Below are 21,833 nucleotides of genomic sequence, written 5' to 3'. Positions count from 1 at the left end.
TCTCCACGAGTGCCTTCTCCTCTCCTTCTCCTCTCCACGAGCGCCTTCTCCTCTCCACGAGCGCCTTCTCCTCTCCTTGCCGCGTGATCTCCTCTGAACCCTAATCTCGACCCAAACTCCTCACGCAAAACTCCTCACGCCGGCCCAACTCCTCCAAGTCGAGATCCCTAATCTCGCATTTCCCCATCTCCTCAATCAAAGTCAGCTTACCCTTCCTAATCTTCTCACGGCTCCTCAACTCCTCTGAACCCTTCGATCTTAGTTCCTTCCTCGCAGAGCAGATTCGAGAGTAGGAGGAACGGAAGAAAGAAAGGTAAAATTTCTTCCATCCCTCTAGAATAAGATTTTGTTTATTTTTGATTATTTTCCGAACTAGCCATTTTGCCGGATTCATACTGCATCAATTTTCCCCCTCCCCTGATTGTATTTTCTCATGATTTAATCTGGAATTTTTAAACGTTTAGCTATAGACTTTGGCAGTAGGTATTAATCCTTAAAAATAGCATGAAGCATATAACATGCTATCCTTTTTTCTCAAATTCAGTGTGAAGCTGTTGGCCAAGTTGCAGATATTATTCACATTCCAGCCTTTCTTTGTCGTCAGGTATAATGTGCAGCTTGAAATTAATCAATCTCTAGTGTTATTCTACTATTATTTTTATTGTGTACCCTTAATGCGCAGAGAATATCTCTCATTTTTATTGTATCTAAAACTTGTGTTCTGCATTATCTCATCTTAATTCTGGGCAGTGACTTGTGCCTACTCAGTTTGTTGAATTTATATCAACTACTATTGTTATATTTATGTCACTTGCCTTCTAAGAGCTTAATGGCTTAAGTATGATTTAATACATCATGCACTATTGCATTGAGTTGCTTATGTTGATGTCCCTTTGAGGAAGTTGCAGATTCTCAAGTGCTAAAGAAACAAAGTTGCTTATTATAAGTTATAATTCAAGCATTTTCCTGGAATGGTTTCATTTTTCAACTAAAGGTTAACATGTTTCAATAGAGAATATGTTTTGGTGAATGCTCCAATATTATATGACTCTACAATTTATACCAAGGCAAAAGTACCTAACTACCTATACGTAGACTCTAACAAACATGTACATATGGATAATATAGATAACTAGGTTATCTCCCCAAGTGAGAAAATTGCTATTGGGATTGCATTTTGATGAGAAACCTGTATGGTCAAAAATTTTCAGGTAGAAATACAATTTTGATTAATTGTTTAAATATTTTGTTATAGTTTCACACTATTGTTTGTGTTAATATTTTTAGGTATTAGCTCATTGTTGATTGATTAGTTATAAAGAATGGACAAAGATTGGATGTCAAAGGATAGACTATCACGTGAATATGAGAATGGAGTTGAGTCTTTCTTGCAATTTGCAATGGAAAACACTAATGATCCGAATATGGGAATATCTTGCCCATGTGCAAAATGTGGCAATCTAAAGAAGAAAAATATACAAACTATCAGGGCACATCTGTATTGTAACGGTATAGATATGACATATCATACATGGATATGGCACGGCGAAAGATCTACGATAGGGATTTCACAAAATGAAAGTGACCAAGTAGGGCCAAATGAATATGTTCGTGAGGAACCAATAAATATGGTTCATGATGCATATGATAGTTATGCTGAGAATCCAACCCAATTCAATAAGCTTCTTGAAGATGCCGAGACACCTTTATATCCGGGATGCACTAAATTTACAAGGTTATCTGCAATTGTGAAATTATTCAACTTGAAGGCCAAATATAGTTGGAGTGATAAAAGTTTCACTGACCTACTCAGTTTGTTAGGAGAAATACTTCCAGATGACAATAAATTGCCTTTATCTCTGTATGATGCAAAGAAAAGCTTATCTGCATTAGGGATGGATTATGTAAAAATTCACGCTTGTCCTAATGATTGTATCTTATACCGGAAGGAGTATGAGGATTTAACTAATTGCCCTACTTGCGGGATGTCAAGGTGGAAGTTGGGAAAAAAAAATATGATAAATGAAGGAATTCCTGCCAAGGTTTTGTGGTACTTCCCCCCTATTCCAAGATTTCAAAGAATGTTTTGGAATAAAGAGATATCTAAGGAGTTGACTTGGCATGCCGAAAAAAGACTTTGTGATGGATATTTACGCCATCCAGCTGATACACCTTCTTGGAAAATAGTTGATCGCAAATGGCCAGATTTTGGTATTGAGGCAAGAAATCTCAGATTGGCTATATCAGCTGATGGGATGAATCCTCATGGTTTAATGAGTTCTGCATATAGTTGTTGGCCAGTTTTAATGATTACTTATAATCTTCCTCCATGGTTGTGTATGAAGAGAAAATTTATGATGCTCACATTGTTAATTTCTGGTCCCAAACAGCCGGGAAATGATATTGATGTTTACTTAGCACCTCTAATTGATGACTTAAAATGCTTATGGGATATAGGTGTCGAAGCATATGATGCATATCGCCAAGAAACTTTTATGCTTAGGGCTATCTTATTATGGACGATCAATGATTTTCCTGCATATGGGAACATGTCACGATGCATTGTGAAAGGATATCATGCATGTCCTATTTGTGGTGAAGATACCTATTCAACAAGGTTGAAGCATAGTAGGAAAATGTCTTATACAGGTCATAGAAGGTTTCTACCTGCAACTCATCCTTATCGAAGGCAACGGAAGGCATTTAATGGGAACCAAGAATTTAACCCTGCTCCAAAACCATTAAGTGGCGATGAAGTTTTTGAAAGAGTTGAAAGAATTAATTGTCATTGGGGAAAAATGAGTAGAAAGTCTCAGTCGAATGATGATGTAAAATCATGCTTGAAAAAAAATCAATTTTCTTTGAACTTCAGATTGGAAACATCTATACATTCGACATGTTCTTGATGTGATGCACATTGAAAAGAATATTTGTGAAAGTCTTATCGAACGTTACTTGATATTCCAGGAAAAACAAAGGATGGAGTAGCAGCGAGATTAGACCTTTTGGAAATGAATGTGAGGACAGATTTGGCACCAAGGATGGGGGAGAAGAAAACATTTTTGCCAGCAGACTGTTATACACTTAGTAAGGATGAGAAAAGAAAGATTTTGAATTCTTTGTTTGGAATACAACTTCCATCATGTTACTCATCTAATGTTAAAAACCTCGTGTCGTTGAAGGACTTAAAACTTATTGGCCTTAAGTCACACGACTACCACGCTTTAATGCAACAATTGCTTCTGTGGCGATACGTGGTGTTTTGCCCAAACATGTTAGAGACACTATCACTCGCTTGTGTTTCTTCTTCAATGTGTTATGTAATAAAGTGATAGATGTTTCAAGGATGGATGATATGCAAAGAGAGATTGTGACAATATTGTGTTTACTTGAAAAGTATTTCCCCTTCATTTTTGATATAATGATTCATTTAAGTGTTCATCTTGTGCGGGAGGTGAAACTGTGTGGACCGGTTTGGTATAGGTATATGTATCCATTTGAAAGATACATGAAGATTTTGAAAGGTTATGTGCGAAATCGCAATCGACCTGAAGGGTGTATGGTGAATCTTATATTCTCAAGAGGTTGTTGAATTTTGCTCGGACTATCTGTCTAGTGTGCACACAATTGGGATCCCATCAAGTCATCGACAAATAGAACTTACTAAGCCTTTATCAGGTGCAGTAGTCTACTCCACTACTCACGATGAGTTGACGCAAGCACATCGTTATGTATTGGCAAATGATGTTGAGATTGATCTCTATATCGAGTAATGTATCTAACTTATTAATATTTTAATGTGGTTTGCTTACATTCTGTTGGTTTATTTATACCAAATAATTTGATTAGGGAACACATGACGTATTTGAATGCAAGATTTCCTCGTAAGGCTAAGTCCAAGAAGTGGTTACAAGATGAGCATAATCGAACGTTTATTACTTGGTTGCGTGATCGTGTAAGTTTCTTTAGTATTACATATTGGCATACATTCATTTTCATATTTATGCATAATTAAAATTTATTGCATAAAAATTTAGGTTGTTGATGTAGTTGACCATTCCACTCATCAAGTTTCAGAAAGATTGATGTGGATAGCTCATGGCCTAACAAGCAAGTACTAAAATACTCTAGCTATTTGATTGATGGGGTTACTTATGCTACAAAAGAGCGTGATGCTATACGAGTTGTTCAAAACTCCGGAGTCAGCTTAGTTGCAAAGACAATGCAAGTTGCAAGTGCAAAGGATAAAAATCCTATTGTGTCAGATATGGTTTTTTATGGAGTTATAGAAGAAATATGGGTAGTTGATTACCATAAATTTCAACTTCCAATGTTTAAATGTAATTGGGTGGAGCATAATAACGACATTAAAGTAGATGATCTTGGTTTCACATTGGTAAACCTCAATAGACTTGGATTCAAATCTGACGCTTTTATCCTGGCAAGCCAAGCAAAGCAAGTATTTTACATTGAAGATCCTGAAGATCCTTTATGGAGTGTTGTACTTGCAACACCAAACAGAGACTACTTTGAATACCTAAAGGGCGAAGAGTTAGAGGACACTGCTATCCACTATCAATGTTTTAGTAGGGGGTTACCATCAATGGATATTGACGGAGAAGATGATAATGAACCACCATGTATTCGTGAAGACTGTGATGGAAGTTGGATTGACAATATTTAATTGCTGAATTTTTGCTTTTGAATATAAGTGTGTAAACAATTTACCTATGAGGATGAATTTGTGGACAATATTAATATGTTATATTCCTCACTTTAATTCAAATCAGATATGTTGTGATGTTGCTGCAAGTTTCTGCTTTTATCTTTTATTTTTTTTCATACTGTTGTGAATTTGTTGGTGTAAATATATCATCTTGCTGTGAGTTTATGCATGTTTCTAACTAAACTTATGTTGATCAGTCTAAGTTGTTACAGATCAATGGATTCTACTAGAAAGAGTAAGAGAATAGGGCAACTTGCAAAGTTGGACAAGGGTAAAGAAGTCATTACAGCTGCCCGTGAAGAGAGTTGCGAGGGTGATAAAGTGTTGGATTCCAAAGACACTATCTCCTCAAGAACTTCTAGAGGTCGCACACAGTTGGATAAGATTACAAAGCAAAGAATGCAAGGTATTAGAAATGAGGTGTCATTCAATAATTTTGGACAACCGATAGGACCAGCTGCTGTAGCCATGCAAAGTTACATTGGTGTCTTGGCTCGGCAAAAGGTTAATATTAAATACAAGACATGGAAGCAAGTCCCAATTGCTGTCAAAGAATTAATATGGGAATCAGTCAATGTAAGCAAGTTAGCATGTTTTAACAATTATAATATTTCACTACTAATGATAGATATATTTTATGTTTGTCTTAATTAATCTTATTAATGTTTTCCACTTATTTGATGTACAGTTGATTTATAATGTTGACTCAAAGTGGAAAAAGGGATGTTTGAGGTCTGCAAACAGTAAGTGGAGGCAATACAAGACCCATCTCACCCAAAAATTTATTTTAAGCAGGCGTGACAAACCTGAGGAGTTGAATGAGCCACTTGTTGGCTTTGAAATTACAAGAGAAGATTGGCGTGCGTTTGTCATTAGTCGCATTTCTGAAGATTTCATTGTAAGATTCTAAATTTTTTTCTTTTGAAACTATTCGATCATAATTCATTATGTATTATTCAAATTTGATATGTCGCCTGTTTGAAATAACTAGAAACTCAGTGATCAACAAAAAGAGCGAAGGAAAAAAAATAGATATCCTCATCGACTCTCACGCAAAGGGTATGCACGCTTTGCTGAAGAAATTGTAAGTATTTTTAAAATATATTTCCTCTAAGAACCCTCTAATTGATTCACATTAAATTATTTCACATTTGTTATTTGATTTTTCTTTGTTGTAGGGGACTGAATTATGTGATGATAATGACATCAATAGAGCTATTATGTGGAAGAAAGGACGCGCCAACAAAGGAGGAGAGTTTGAAGGTGAAGATTTGGTGGACACAGTACACAAGATTGTAAGTAAATTTTCATGTTCTTCTGATAATGACTTCAAGAAACCTTGCCGTTTTCGAGAGTAAAGTTGCATGCATGCATACCCTTTGCGTGAGGAAGCCAAGGCAAGCAGTGCAATGAGGAGTTTAACAGCCATTCCTTGCATAGCTTGAATTCTCAGTACTAGAGCATGTATTGAGGAAGTAAATGGTGAATGAATGCATTGAGAGCTTAGAGGTGACGGGTTTATATAGAATAGATGTGGATTTACTAGGTATCTAGGTTTGAAATGTTCTTACTTGGAGAAGAGATCAAGTCGAAAAGTCTATTACATGCAGTGGTTTCCTTTTGCTGCAATCAATTAATGGTGAATGCATTGAGAACTTAGAGGTGATAGCTAGAGTTTCTATAGAATAGATGCAGATAAATCAACCAGGTTTGAAACGTTCTTGGCAGTAAGCAATTTGTAAGCTTCAGTAACCCAAGGGCCAGTAAAGTTGTTCCCCAGACCACTGCTCTGAAGCTTCTATTATGTTTTCCCACTTGATTGGTGACAAATAAAGCTCCTTGTCTCCTTGAGCATTCTCTTTGTGCTGTTTTAGTTTGAATTAAAGCATAAGATTCATGAATCGGAACTTGAGAGGTTGGGAACAACTTTACTTTTGATTATTCTTTCCTGCAACTCCAGACAATTAGCTTCAATTATGTGGTGGTCCTCTCTTTATGGGTTTGTGTAGTGAAAATTTATTAAAATTTTGTCATTTTATTAAACTTGTAGTCAATTGCTCAATCAAATATGTGCCTTTTTTAGAACTGTGCAGAAGTAAATATATGATTGAATGCCAAAAAAGGAAAAAATATTTCAAAGTCAACTTCATATTTGTTCAATATGACTTACTAAGCACTTGACTTGAGCTATCACGGGAAGAACCGGCCTGGACATCAGTATTTTTTAAACCAATATTGCATATCCTTGGTAATTATCCTTGGTAAAGTACTGATAATTCTTTTTAATGTTGCATTACAGGATGAATATATACAGCAAAAGAGGGAGGGTAAGTTGCAATGCGAAGGAGCAAAAGAGGATATTCTTACCAAGGCACTTGAAACTCAGGAATATTCTGGGCGTGTCCGGGGTATCGGAGGTCATATCAACCCAACAATCTATTTCAATGTTGGTAGAACAAGGAAGAAATATGATGTTACCCTAGATATAATCGCTGAGCATAAAAGGGAGCTGAAGGAGGCGAAGATGCAAATTTTAGAACAAGATGTACGCATCCAAAAACTTGAAGCATTAATGCATAAAAGGGGTGCATGGGACAATTCAATTGATGACAAAGGCAGTTGCTCGGTGAAGTTTCATCAGAAGAATATTGAAGAAGATGACGTACAGATTGTGGGTAAAGACGAAGTTTTACAGGTAAAATACAAGTTATAGTGATATTCATTATTATTATAGCATTATAAACTAAATATAATCAACATGTTTTTTTTTTAATATTTTAGGGTCAATCAGTTGCATTGACATTGGAATCTTGCTCAAATATTGCTGCATATGGTACAATTGTTTGTTTCAATGGCATGGAAAAAATGCTTCATGGTATTCCATTTCCCAAGAATTGCATTCGAGTCTCCATTGATCAAGCAGTGGACAAATCCGCTCCTTTGCCATATCCAATTCCAAGTGAATGTGAAGTAATTGGTGATGCCATAGGAACTGTTGTGGCTTGGCCTGAACAGCAGATTGTGAAGCAAGATGAGGTATATGAGATATTATATTTCTAATTATATTGTCACTTTATTATTATATTTCTAATTATATTGCCACTTTATTATTATTCAACCTAGCTATCTAACTTGTTTATATTTGAAATTATTAGAAGCCTAGAAGGAAGAAGTTTGAACGAAAAAAATCAAAACCTACTTTGTCAACAAGTGTCCCAAGAGCATTACATATGTTATATTGTTACAGTAAGCATGCTCTAGATGGAGGAAAATGTATATCAATGTGCTTAGATAATGAAGTGTTTGATGAAGATTGTGAACTTTTTCTTGACCTTGAGGACATCAATTCTTTGTATCATTTGGAGGCAATTTCAGGAAATTTGATCGTTGCCTACATATGGTAAGTAAGTTTATTTAAGCAATTTCAGCAACTTTTTCATCACATGTTTGCTTCCCAATTTTAGCAACTTATTATGGTTTATTGTTACAATTTCACCAATTTATTATGAGTGATCATTATTTTTTAATCCACATGATTGTTTTGTTAGTAAATTTTATTATTTAGTATCTAAATATTATTTTCTCGGTTGCAACTGCATTGCTTTACTTATGCTGGGAAATTACTGCATTGCTTTATGTTTGCTGGGAAATTCTAATATCTAGCAAGACAGAAAATCCCTGATTTGAACTGCAAGAAGTTTACTAATATTGTTGTGTGAACAAGTTTACTCTTGAAAAATTCAACTTCTAGTAATTTTCTCATACCATGTTATTCTCATTAAGTTAATAGTTCATCATTTCTATTGAGAGGTTTACTAATATCAATTGATGTGGTACACTTTACATAAATATAGCTCATTCATTTTCAACCGGCCCTTAATGTTTGCCTCTGCCATTTGTTCTTCTAGACAGGAAGTACTTTGCTCATATCTTTTTTCTTGTATATTTTTAAGTATCTTAAATGTGCTTGTCCTCAAGAAATAAAAGAATTTGCATGTATACATTTCTGGTATGTTTAATATGCAAGACTGTTCATAGTAAGTTCTCATGTATGGATGTTACTATCATCAGCCATAACTTAGTGTTATGAGTGATCATTATTTTTTCCAACTTATTATGAGTGTTTGGTATCTAAATTTTATTATTTAGTATCTAAATATTTTTTTTCTTTGCAATGATAGGTGTCTGTATAAAAAGATGGTGAAAGATACCAAGACAAAGAAATTCAGATTTATAAATCCTCACAAACTCCCATATCTGGCAAAAACGGCACAAGACAAATCAGTTAAGCTTGAAACCCTGAATCAAAGGGCAACTCTTTTAGCAGATAAGCTGACAAGTGCATCAACAGATCAACTAGTGTTAGTGCCATGTAATGTCGGGTAAGCAAGAAGTAAAACATCACTTTCAATTGCTTCCTTTTGATAATTTATTCAATTTTATGATCTAATCCTATGTATTTGCCTAGTTTCCATTGGAATCTTAGTGTTATTGAACCTTACAAGGATGCTATTTACCTGCTGGATTCCCTAAGTTGCCGCATTCGTGATGATGATTCAAAATACGTAATGGAAATGTGAGTTCAGATTTCTTTTAGTAAATATTTATTATAATAAAAATCTTATTTAACAAATATTCTTAACGTATGAAGGGCCTTAAAATTGTTTAATTCAACCAAGGGAAGGAAAGGTAGGAAAAATGTTAAGTGGGAAGTAGTTAAGGTATGTGTACTTTTGTTTAACATATATTGTAATGTGTATAATTTTCATTAACAATTTGACTCTAATTACTATATATAGGCTCCTCAACAACCGGATGCGAAACAATGTGGTTTTTTTGTGATGCGCTTTATGAGAGAAATTATTGAAGAAGTTGAGACTATTGAGAGAGATTCGCTGCAATCAATAGTAACATTATTTAGCTTATCTCAAATTATTTGACATAAACTATTTAAAATTGCAAAGTGATCAGTGTTGATTATTTTTTCCATTAACATAAATTGTGTATGCTCACAGTTCACAAAAAAAGGGTACTCTCGTGAACAAATTGATGAGGTTCGGTCCGAGTTGGCGGAGTGCATACAAGATCATATTTATGAATAGGTATGGAATGATAGTTGCCATAATTCTATTTAGATTTAAGTTCATGGAATGGTGGTTTTTGGTGGAATCATAGTTAATGCCAATTTTTTTGATGCAGTGCATAGTTACCAGATCGACCTTGAGCAGTTGACCCCAAAGAAAAGTTGTCACTGAAGTTTAAAAACTTGTGAAAATTTTTAGTGAATTATGATGTTTTGTGAATGATGATGTTTTGGAAAAATTGTCACTTAGGTGAAAGGATGTTTTCTGGATTAATATGCAAGTACAAAGCACTGTATTATATGTTATTCTGTAAAGTTCTGTCAGTGTAAATTATCTAGTTTCTTTATCTAGCTTTTGTTCCACTATTGGGTTTGTTTTTCTAATAATTACTCGTGCAGCAAAATACTGAGCAAGAAGCTATAGATCTTATAATCAGGTAAAGTAGAAAAAGTTAACTACTTCATTATGCTTTCATCTTAGTATTTGTATATTTGATTTGTCTTCTTTGAACCAGCTTCAAGTCAAAAAGCCAGATCCTCTAGTCATCTTCGTATCTTTGATCTAAAAAGCTTCTGAAACAAGTCATCTTCTCCAAGCATATATATTGGCCATGTTAAGTGACACAAACAAGATCTAAAACCATGTGTTTAAGGCATTCAAAGCTATTGGCCTCATCCGGTGGGTGGCTGTTCAGAAGACTGCTCGTGAGGGGATGCAGTGGGTTTCAATTGGCAATGAGGTGACATAGTAGGTTTCAACCGACAAAGAGGAACACTTCAGTTTTGTTCTTTTTCGTGTGCCAGTTGGCAGATGGAATGAATTTTTTTTCCCTGTGCCAACCAGCATGGACAAAATTTAAAACTTCGAGGCTTCTAAAGTTGTTGGTCTCTTCCTGATCAATACTTTTAATCTTCCATCTTAACTAAGGTAATATTTCTTCGCCATTTCGTGTTCTGATGTTTGGATTGCTATGGATGGAAAAGTTGTGCAATAATTCAGAGTGATGCCACCGTTGGGATTCGAGGTGATAAGTTGCAAATTTCTAGGCTAACCAAAACAATGTGGGTGCTTCTCATGTGGTGTGGTAGGATGTCTTAAAAAGAATAGGACAGTAAGATGAGTAATTTACTTTTTTTGATTGCTTGATCAGATGGCCTTTGGACAAATGCATAACCATAAAAGATGGATAATTCAGAATATTGGTTATTAGGGAGAAAGGTGATAGAGATCTCATTTACGATGAGCCACACAATCTTTTCAAGAAAATAAAGTTCTTATGTGCTTTATATTAACTTGGTTTTTCTCTAATGATTTCTATCTGTTTGTATTGCAGGTTCTAAAATATAGTAAGCATTGTAGAGTCTGTGACAAATGCGTTGATGGCTTTGATCATCATTGCAGGGTGAGGGTTTTCTCCATTCACAACCTTATATGTTTTGTTATCTTGTAGTAATATGCAGTATTCATCTTTCCTTGTAGTGGATCAATAACTGCATAGGAAGAAAAAATTACAAAAGGTTCTTCATCCTCATGGTGTTTGCTCTTCTCTTGGTAAGCACAAATATTTCCTACCATTCCAATAGTTGTATTCATTAATCATAGTGATTGACACTATTTTCTTAGTGTAGATTTATCATCTGTGTGCATCAACTTAGAAGATACTATTTTCTTAGTACGTGAAGGACCTGATACATAGAATGCATTTTATGTCAGGTCCTTTTCATTCTGATTGACTATTGATTGGTCTCCATGCTTTGTGCACCTTGGGCCAGCTTATTCTGCAGTGGGCTGTTGGGATGCTTGTGCTGATACTGTGTTTTGTTGAGAGAAGGAGATTTTCTGCTGAAATTGTTTCAAAGCTGGGTAGTAGCTTTTCCTTGGCACCCTTTATCATTGTGGTGGTGAGTACTCAGAAGAGAAAATGAATGAAAATCACACATCATAATGAGGATTTTTCAAGGTTCTGATACTAATTTGATAATGTCTCTATAATGCAGGCTGTGTGCACTTTATTAGCCATGGTTGCTACTCTTCCAGTTGCACAACTTTTCTTCTTCCATATTCTTTTAATAAAAAAGGTACACTACTTTCATATTTCTACTTGTGACACAGCAAACACTACCAGTTACACAGCTCCTACATTTATATAAAACAAACCTATGTATCCGGTCAAATATCTCTATTTCAAGGAATATATCTTTTATATTTTCAAATTCTTTGCATTCATCCATACACTGAGCATTACTGAAACTTATTATCCAACTGAACTATTACAGCTTGTTATTTAACTGATAGATTTTCCATAGTGGAAAACAAATAGTAGAATTTGAACGATATGGTGTTGTTTATTCATCAATTCTGGAGAAAATTGACACTTTAACTAGCTCATGCTACTCTACATGGATGCGCTTACAGGGAATTAATCAGCACCTATGAGGGAGCAAGATCAGGAGCAGGAGCAACTTGCTGTTGGTGGGCAGCAAAGTCCGCAAATGTCCCAAGTGAGCTCTTTTACTGGACTAAGCAGCACCAGTTCTTTAATTATTGTCATGAAGTTTAGCTTGTGTGTTTGAAAAATTATTGTCATGAAGTTAAGGATAACTTGTATGATACAAATTTAATTTGTGGATCAATATGTATACATTTTGTTTGTATAATATAAAGTTTTATTTATTTGTTAAATAGTCTTATTATAAAAATGATTGTGGTTGTGGATATTCAATTATATGTAAATTTTGAGTATTTTTTATAATTTTTGCTATTTAATTAAGAAAAACACTATTTTTTATAAATTTAAAAAGACAACGTTTTTAAGTAATAAAAGACAACGCTTAAAAAATAATGCCTTTGAGACCAACCACAACGCTTTTAAAGCGTTGTCTTTGATATGTGCATTTTTACAACAGCATCTTTAACAACGCTTTTTAAGAACGAATAGACAACGCTTAAAAAGCGTTGTCTTTGTGACCAACCACAACGCTTTTAAAGCGTTGTCTTTGATATGTGCATTTTTACAACAGCATCTATAACAACGCTTTTTAAGAACGAAAAGACAACGCTTAAAAAGCGTTGTCTTTGTGACCAACCACAACGCTTTTAAAGCGTTGTCTTTGATATGACTTTCTACAACACCATCTACAACATCACTTTTTAAGTACATACGACAACGCCAAAAAAGCGTTGTTGTTTAGCTTTTTTCTTGTAGTGTAATTATAACCAGTCAGTGTTTGACTTGACTGATGAACTTTAATCTGATTAATATCTGAATTGTATTTAACGTCCAGACTTATGCTGATGCACTGAAATAAGCATCTTAAGTCTAGACAGTTGGCCTATGCATCTCACCCCTTTCTATGTTTATCAAACACAAGCAAGGTAAACCTAAGGTGTTGGTGAGATGCTCAAAAACTAGTCCTATGGGTACATGCTTTCTAAGGATGGAAAGCTAGTCTAAGGCCAAAAATGTTTTTGAAAGTCTAAAAATGGGAAGTTTGAAAACAAACAAGTTTAACCTATAATTTGGTAAAATCATTTTTGAAAGTATTTTTGAAAGGTCCTAGTCTATTGAGCACATCCCTAATTTTCGTCGTAAGTTGCTAAATTCACTTTCAGGGAGAGGTTTTGTAAAAATGTCAGCTAAATTTGATTTGGACTCAATGTACTTGAGTTCAATATCGCCTTTAGTAACATGATCCCTGATGAAGTGGTGTCTAATTTCGATATGTTTGGTTCTTGAATGATGCACAGGATTCTTGGTTAAGTTAATTGAACTTATATTGTCAATTAATACTTTTACATTTGTGATATTTAAGTTGAAATCTTTTAGAGTATGCATCATCCATAATATTTGTGCAACACATTCGCCTATAGCTATGTATTCTGACTCAGTTGTAGACAGAGCAACACAATGTTGCTTTCTACTAAACCAGCTAACAAGTGATGCACCTAATAATTGGCATCCACCACTTGTGCTTTTGTGGTCTAATTTGCATCCAGCATAATCTGAGTCAGAATACCCTATTAGTTCAAAATTATTTGTTCTAGGATACCAGATTCCTACATTTGTTGTTCCTTTAAGATATCTAAAAATTCTTTTAACCTGTGTCAAATGGGATTCCTTAGCACAAGTTTGATATCTAGCACACATACTAACTGCAAATAAAATATCAGGTCGGCTTGCAGTTAAGTACAGTAAGCTACCTATTGCACTTCTATAATATTTTAAATCAATTGGTTTTCCATTTGGGTCACTATCTAAGATTGTGTTTACAGCCATCGGTGTTTTTATTTCTTTTGTATTTTCCATTCTGAATTTTTTAAGTGATTCTTTGGTGTATTTATGTTGAGAAATATAGTTTCCTTCATTTGTCTGTTTGATTTGTAATCCTAAGAAATAGGTTAGTTTTCCCACTAAGCTCATTTCAAATTCTTTTTCCATTAGATTAATAAATTCTTCTAGAAATTCTGAATTTGTTGAGCCAAATATTATGTCATCCACGTATATTTGTGCAATAAATATGTTTGTATTTAATGATTTAACAAACAAGGTTGGGTCAATTTGACCTTGTTTGAATCCTTTAGATGTTAGGTAAGATGTTAGCCTCTCATACCACGCCCTGGGTGCTTGTTTAAGTCCATATAGGGCTTTCTTTAATTTGAACACATAATCAGGGTATTCTAGACTTTCAAACCCAGGAGGCTGACCTACATAAACTTCTTCTTTGATTAGTCCATTAAGAAAGGCAGACTTAACATCCATTTGGTATAGTTTGAATCCCTTATGGGCTGCATAACTTAGTAACATTCTAATGGATTCTAATCTGGCTACTGGGGCATATGTTTCATCATAATCAAGTCCTTCAACTTGACTAAATCCTTTGGCAACCAGCCTAGCCTTATTTCTAGTAATTTCCCCAGTTTCACTTAGTTTGTTTCTGAATACCCATTTTGTTTCTATTATTTTCTTATTCTTAGGTGGTGGGACTAGGTCCCAGACCTCATTACGCTCAAATTGGGCTAGTTCTTCTTGCATGGCTATAATCCAATCTGGGTCTAGTAGGGATTCTTCCACAGTTTTAGGTTCAATTTTTGAAATTAATGAAATTTGACTTAGGTTTCTAAAAGATGATCTGGTTTGAACTCTTAAGTCTGGGTCACCAATTATTTGATCAGTTGGATGATTTGGGTTTACCCTTATTGTTTTAGGAGGTTGATTCTCTTGATGTTGTTCCTCTTCTTCATGACTTAGAGTTTGGTTGATTTCTGGAACAAACTCCGGTAGTTAGGTAGGTTCTATGTCTTGTTTAGTTTCTTTAAATTTTACATTAGTAGTTTCTTCAATTTTTAAGGTAACCTTATTATAAATTCTGTAGCCTCTACTATTTAGGGAATATCCTACAAAAATTCCATTTTCAATTTTAGAGGTGAATTTTCCTAAGTATTCTCTTGTATTTAAGATAAAAACTGGGCACCCAAATACCTTAAAGTATTTTATGTTTGGTTGTTTATTATAAAATATTTCAAGAAGGTTTTGTTATGAGTTTTATTTATTGTTGCAGGCTGTACTAACGACTTCTGCCCAAAAGTATTTAGGTAGGTTATACTCATTTAACATTGTTCTAGAAGCTTCAAGTAAGGTTCTATTTTTCTTTCTACAATTCCATTTTGGGGGGTTTTAGGGCATGAGAACTCATGATGGTAACCGTTTTCTAGACAAAAACTGTTAAAGTTGTGATTTTTAAATTCTCCCCCATTGTCACTCCTAATTCTTTTAATTTTAATATCTTTTTCGTTTTCAATCTGTTTGTAAAAGTTTGTAAGAATTTCAAAAGTTTCATCTTTATGTTTTAAGAATTTTACCCAAGTAAACCTAGAGTAATCGTCTATAATTACTAAACAATTTAAGTTTCCATTAATGGATTTGACTCCATGAGAGTCAAAAAGATCTAAATGTAGAAGTTCTAAGATTGAGTTAGTTTGTGGTTGATTTGTTTGTTTGTGGGTTGATTTAGTTTGTTTTCCTTGTTGACAAGCATTACATATAGTTGAATCTAAGTTAGGTAACTTTGGTAAGCCTTTTACAAGTCCATTTAGTTTACTTATATTTCTAAAGTTGGTGTGAGACATTCTCCTATGCCATAACCAAGTTTCTTCTTTTTGTGTTAAATAATACTTAATGGAAGAAATGGTTAAGTTGATGACATAGATGTTGTCTTTTCTAAAACCTTTTAGGCTTATGGTAGGATTATCTAGATGTTTGATTGAGCATTCTGTAGATAGAAATTTGACCTTATACCTAGTATCACACAATTGACTTATACTTAGAAGATTATATTTAAAGTTTTCAACAAGTAAGACATTTGTAATTATAAAGTCTAATTTTAATTCAATATTACCTATACCAATTACCTTGAGTTTGCCGTTGTTTCCAAAGGCAACTGTTCCTAGGCTTTTGTAAGTGAGTTGAGTGAACTTGGTGTGATCTCCAGTCATATGTTTGGAGCAACCACTGTCCAAAATCCACTTGGTTTCCTACAGTAAGTAGGATTTCAAGTTAGTCTTTTGAGCATGCATTAATTTAGGTTTAAAATTAAAATTTGGAAATAATTTTTAAGTTTAAAGTAAAATTTTGATAATAGTTGTTAAGTTTAAAATTAAAATTTTCAAAATAATTTTTAAGTTTAAAATTAAAATTTTGAAAACAATTTTTAAGTTTAAAATTAAAATTTTGAAAATAATTTTTAAGTTTAAAATTTAAAATTTTGAAATTAATTTTTAAGTTTAAAATTACAATTTTGAAAATAATTTTACAGTTTTAAAATTAAAATTTTGAAATAATTTTTACGTTTAAAATTAAAATTTTGAAATAAATTTTAAGTTTAAAATTAAAATTTTGAAATTAATTTTTAAGTTTAAAATTACAATTTTGAAAATAATTTTTAAGTTTTAAAATTAAAATTTTGAAATAATTTTTAAGTTTAAAATTTTAAAATTTTGAAAATAATTTTTAAGGTTAAAATTAAAATTTTGAAATTAATTTTTAAGTTTAAAATTAAAATTTTGAAAATAATTTTTAAGTTTAAAATTAAAATTTTGAAATTAATTTTTAAGTTTAAAATAAGTTTTAAAATTAAAATTTTGAAAATAATTTTTAAGGTTAAAATTAAAATTTTGAAATTAATTTTTAAGTTTAAAATTACAATTTTGAAAATAATTTTTAAGTTTTAAAATTAAAATTTTGAAATAATTTTTAAGTTTAAAATTAAAATTTTGAAAATAATTTTTAAGTTTAAAATTAAAATTTTGAAAATAATTTTTAAGTTTAAAATTACAATTTTTGAAAATAATTTTTAAGTTTAAAATTTTAAACCTTATTCATCTCACCCGATCTATATTATCAATCAGGGAATCTTATGATTTTGTGAGATGAAATTAGATATTATTTTTTATGGAGTTTTGGTTTAACTTGAGTTAGATTCAGATTTAGCTTTGGTCTCCACAAATAGGCATTCTTCGGATAAATTTCTAAGCTTGGTGAGTCACATGGACGTCATTAGAAGTAACCAACCTTTCGAGATTTTCCGAATAGTCCTATCCACGGAACTTAGTACTAAATCTTGGTCTAACTGGTTAGGATTCATTTAAGGGTAGCTTCGGTCAGTTCCACTTGGCCAAATGCACCAGATCGAAGCCATATCTTTCTAGACATGCGATGCCCAAGCTTCCCTAACGTACTATCATCTAAAAATTTCACCAGTACCATGATTCAAGTTAAACTTGGTCTCTTTTTAACTAATCTTAATTACCTTGCCGGGTTGGTAAATTTTGGGTTACCCTGTCGGGTAAGTTAGTTTTGGAGGTGCCAGCTATTCTGGAGCCTCCCCCTGAATTATTGGCCATTAATTTAGTTTTTGGTTTTAGGCTTGTGTCGATTCTTTTTATAGTTATAGTTAACTTGGTGATAATTTTGTTGATTTTTAAACTGTTTAGATTTTGGATTTGATTTAGGTTTGTATTTTGGATTTTGGTTTGGTTTATTCACTTTTATATAATGTATTTTTTCTTTAGGTATATAATATTGATTAAGTCCTACTTGCGTGGTCAGACACGCTTTCGGAACCCAAGCTAGATTGGTTGACTTGTATTGGGTTATTAATGATTTGAAGGTTTTATTTGAATTCGACTTATATCCTAGTCCGGTTTTATTATAACATGCTTTTTGATTATTTAGGATTAAGTCTAAATTTTTTGATCTTGTTGTGAATTTTTCTAACATCTCCTTTAAATTGTTTATTTCATTTTTTAATGATAAATTCTCCTCCTCAAGTGTTAGATCTTGAGTTGGATTCGAATTTTTTAGTTGTTCCTTGAGGTTTTGATTTTCCTCAAGAAGTGATTTGTTTTCATTTTCTACTTTAGTTAATTTACTATTTAAACACGAAATGATTCTAAAAAACTTTTTGTTTAAATTAAAATATACCTCATTCGAGCCTTCGGAAACGAGTACGGACTCGTGGCTTGTTTCGGGTTCAGACCCGTCTTCATCTTCCGACTCATTTTCAGTTTCGGCTTCGCGGGCCATCAGTGCGAGGTGGCTCTGATGTTTCTGCTCTTCTTCCTCTGATTCGTCCGAGGAGTCGTCCCACGTTGCTTTGAGTGCTTTCTTTTTTGTTGGCTTTGGTTTGTCGAACTTTAGTTTTGGGCATTCGTTCTTGTAATGTCCCTTTTTGTTGCAGCCGTAGCAAGTCACGTTCTTTTGTTCTGAGGGAGAGCTGATCTTTTGAAGATCCTTTTGTCTGAAGCTCCTCTTTCTCCTGGTGAACATTTTTCTTACCAAGTTCACCAGGTGTTCTTCGTTTTCGGAGTCTTGGTCAGATTCTTCTTCAAATTCAGGCTTGCTTTTCTTTTCTTTGGAGGACCCTGCAAATAGAGCTATACCTTTCTCGGCTCTAGCATTAGTTTGTTCGTGTAATTCTAATTCACAGAAAAGCTCATCTAATTTTAAATTAGAAAGATCCTTAGAAATTTTGTAGGCATCCACTATTGATGCCCATAAACTATTACGTGGAAAGGCGTTTAATGCGTACCTTATTAAGTCTCTGTTCTCCATCTGGTGACCTATCGCTTGAAGCCCGTTGAGGATGTCCTTGATCCTCGCGTGTAGTTGATTCGCTGTTTCTCCTTCCTGCATTTTTATATTAAAAATTTTATTTAAAAATAGATATCGTTTTGTTACCTTAGCGTCGCTCGTTCCCTCGTGCAGTTCGATCAACTTGTCCCATAGCTCTTTAGCGTTCTTGTGTGGACCGACTCTGTTCAGTTCTTCTCTTGTCAATCCGCACTGTAGAGTGTTGATTGCTTTATTTTCTGTTGATGCTTTTTTCTTGAGATCTGCTGTCCAGTCTTCTGGATCCACTAGATTCCCGGCGTTGTCCACTGGAATTTTGTAGGGTCTCGTGATGCTCATCCACTGGTCGAAGTCTGTTTTGAGGTAGACCTCCATGCGCTTCTTCCAGTAAGGGAAGTCGTCCCCATTGAAGAGTGGAGGTCGCACTGTGCTGAATCCTTCTTGTTGGGACATTCTGTGCACAGGTAAATAACCAGAAAAAATCCCAAGACTTGGTCTTGGATTAGTAGTGCGGGAAGAGAAATAGAAAAAAAATCTAGATTCGTGTTGCACTAATTTAAATTGTTTAGAGAAATATTAAGTTAACGAAACAAAAGTTAATTATAAAAAAAACAAAAAAAAAATTCACCCCCTGTCTGATTGGTGGTTGCACCAAATCAGAGCGGTACCTGCTCTGATACCACTTGTAGGACCGTTAGATTCGATAGAGGAGGGGGGTGAATATCGATTCGAAAAAGACGAGTATAATCGCAGCGGAAAAATAAAATAGACACAGATATTTTTACTTCGTTCGGAGCCTGTGACGACTCCTACTCGAAGGCCCGTGGTCCTTGACCACTTTCGTTGGGCAATCACTAACATGTCGAAATATGATTACAGAATAAGTACAGGAAATGCTAGTAATAAAGCAATACCGACAAAGAGAAATTAAATAAAAACCGGAAGAGCACTTTTGTCGGAGCGTAGTTGACGTCGCACTTGAACGTCGAGCAGCAAGATCAGCAGTAGAAGAGTTCTCAGTAAAAGTTGATTTTGAAGCTCCTGCCTGGGGCTTCTTTTATATGCTGTTCCGGGCGCCTGGATCCCTTCCGGGCGCCTGGAGTGTGACGTAACTGCTCAAACCAAGATGCTCCACGTGGCGACGACTTGTCTGGATAAAATTCGCCTTCCGGGCGCCCGGATCCCTTCCGGGCGCCCGGATCCCCTCCGGGCGCCCGGACCACCTTGTTCCAGAAAGACTCCTTTTTCCTGCAAAACAAGGTTAGTCCGAGGCAAATATACATCCTGTAAAACAAATTGTTAGCACAGTTAAATTTCAACAGATGGATAAAAAGAGTATGACTTAGATTCCGTCTTTCCGAGACCGGAATCTAGTCACGATCTCGACTTAGATATCCGAAATGGATCTAAGCCGGATCGACGCCTAATGTCCCCTTCCCGGGAACGCGTCCTCACAGTCACTCCCCTCCAGTGACTTACCTCACTTACCTGCCAGACGTCCGGTCAGCCCGTCGACCCGTCTGGACTTCTCGCCAAACGTCCGGTCAGCCCGTCGACCCGCTTGGACTTCTCGCCAGCTATCCGGTCAGCCCGTCGACCTAGCTGGACTTCTCGCCAAGCGTCCGGTCAGCCCGTCGACCCGCTTGGACTTCTCGCCAGCTATCCGGTCAGCCCGTCGACCTAGCTGGACTTCGTGCCAGACATCCAGTCAGCCCGTCGACCTGTCTGGACTTCTCCTGCACACTCGATCAAAGTGTCAGACAACAACAAGACTAACTTAACCTATTTGTCATTCATCAAAACCTGGGTTAAATCGTTAGTGCTAGCCGCACCAACAATACCATGATATTATTACTAATTTTTAATCACCTGATATCATTCTAAATTAACTAAATTAACATTTTGTAAGTTTTCATCTCTAGACTTTATTTGTACATCAATCTCCTCACTGCTAGACATATCTCCATATGTGAATTGTAATTCTGAATCAACAGAATGCAACTTGACTTCTTCATTTTGATATGCATAATGGTTTTATGCAGTTATGGTGTTCGATATATCTACGGTTGACCGAGGCTTTATTTGATACATTGTTAACCATTCACTAGGTCTTCTTCTCTTCGTTGGGTACTCAAGATAGAATACTTGATCAGCTTTTACCATGAATATGAAAGGCTCAAACTTGTTGAATCTTTTATTTGCATTAACCTCAACTAAATTGTAGAAATTATGTATTTTGGTACCTGTTCTTAGAGTTGGATCAAACTATAAAAATCTGAACAATACACACCTTTTAAAGGTAAAGCAATATACTCAACCTCCATGATTTCCTCAAGTCTACCATAATAATCAAATTGAGTATCATTGTTGTTTGTGGATCCTTTTATGCAAACTCTAGAATTATACGTAAGCCTTTTTAAATCACGTTGGGCCACATGAAATATGAATCCATTAACATAATAACCTGAGTAGATTATGTTAGTCCAATTAGCACTAATAATCAAACTCAGGTTTTAATGTATGACAAGTAGTTTAAAGTTAGATGTTGTGTGTTCTAAACTATTTACCAAGTGTGCAGGGCTGAAAGATTTGATGGGGCCTGATACCAAGCTAAAGTCTTGTTAGGTCTGGAGGACTAGATAATTGGAAAGAAGCCTAGATGCGTTGATATCTAATAAGAAGTTCAGTTGAGTCTGCAGAACCTGACAATTGGCTGAAGTCTAGATGGGGCATCTGACAAGAAGACTTGGTGGGTCAAGATATCAAAGTTGAGTAAGTTGACAAGTGGTAAGTAAGGTAAGAACTAGAGTATAGTGATTCAATGAGGATGAGCCCCAGTGTAGTTGTTGATGTGCATTGATTATATACACTTTTATACATGTTTTGACGCGCATAT

The 21,833-nt window shown here is 34.6% G+C and overlaps 1 protein-coding gene across 2 annotated transcripts; it reads left to right on the top strand.

Moving 5' to 3' along the window:
- Positions 1-10,858: 10,858 nt before the first annotated feature.
- LOC121984906 (probable protein S-acyltransferase 22) lies at positions 10,859-11,981 on the top strand. Of its 2 annotated transcripts, none has more exons than XM_042538115.1 (4): positions 10,859-11,212; positions 11,290-11,361; positions 11,583-11,711; positions 11,808-11,981. In XM_042538115.1, the coding sequence occupies exons 1-4, from the start codon at positions 11,087-11,089 to the stop codon at positions 11,958-11,960; spliced, it is 480 nt and encodes a 159-aa protein (XP_042394049.1). In that variant the 5' UTR covers positions 10,859-11,086; the 3' UTR covers positions 11,961-11,981. The 2 variants fall into 2 exon arrangements, 1 of the variants encoding a protein (XP_042394049.1); XR_006113032.1 differs by having other exon boundaries at positions 11,159-11,212; positions 11,524-11,711; positions 11,808-11,975.
- The last annotated feature ends 9,852 nt before the right edge of the window (positions 11,982-21,833 follow it).

The sequence above is a fragment of the Zingiber officinale genome, chromosome 1B (assembly GCF_018446385.1).
Source record: "Zingiber officinale cultivar Zhangliang chromosome 1B, Zo_v1.1, whole genome shotgun sequence".
Lineage (NCBI taxonomy): Eukaryota > Viridiplantae > Streptophyta > Magnoliopsida > Zingiberales > Zingiberaceae > Zingiber > Zingiber officinale.
This window is presented reverse-complemented; position numbering and strand designations above follow the sequence as displayed.

Coding starts and splice junctions, on each gene's coding strand:
- LOC121984906 (XM_042538115.1), top strand. CDS start 11,087: ATGTGCTTTATATTAACTTGGTTTTTCTCTAATGATTTCTATCTGTTT. Junction 11,213..11,289: donor GCTTTGATCATCATTGCAGG/GTGAGGGTTTTC, acceptor CTTTCCTTGTAG/TGGATCAATAACTGCATAGG. Junction 11,362..11,582: donor TGGTGTTTGCTCTTCTCTTG/GTAAGCACAAAT, acceptor ACCTTGGGCCAG/CTTATTCTGCAGTGGGCTGT.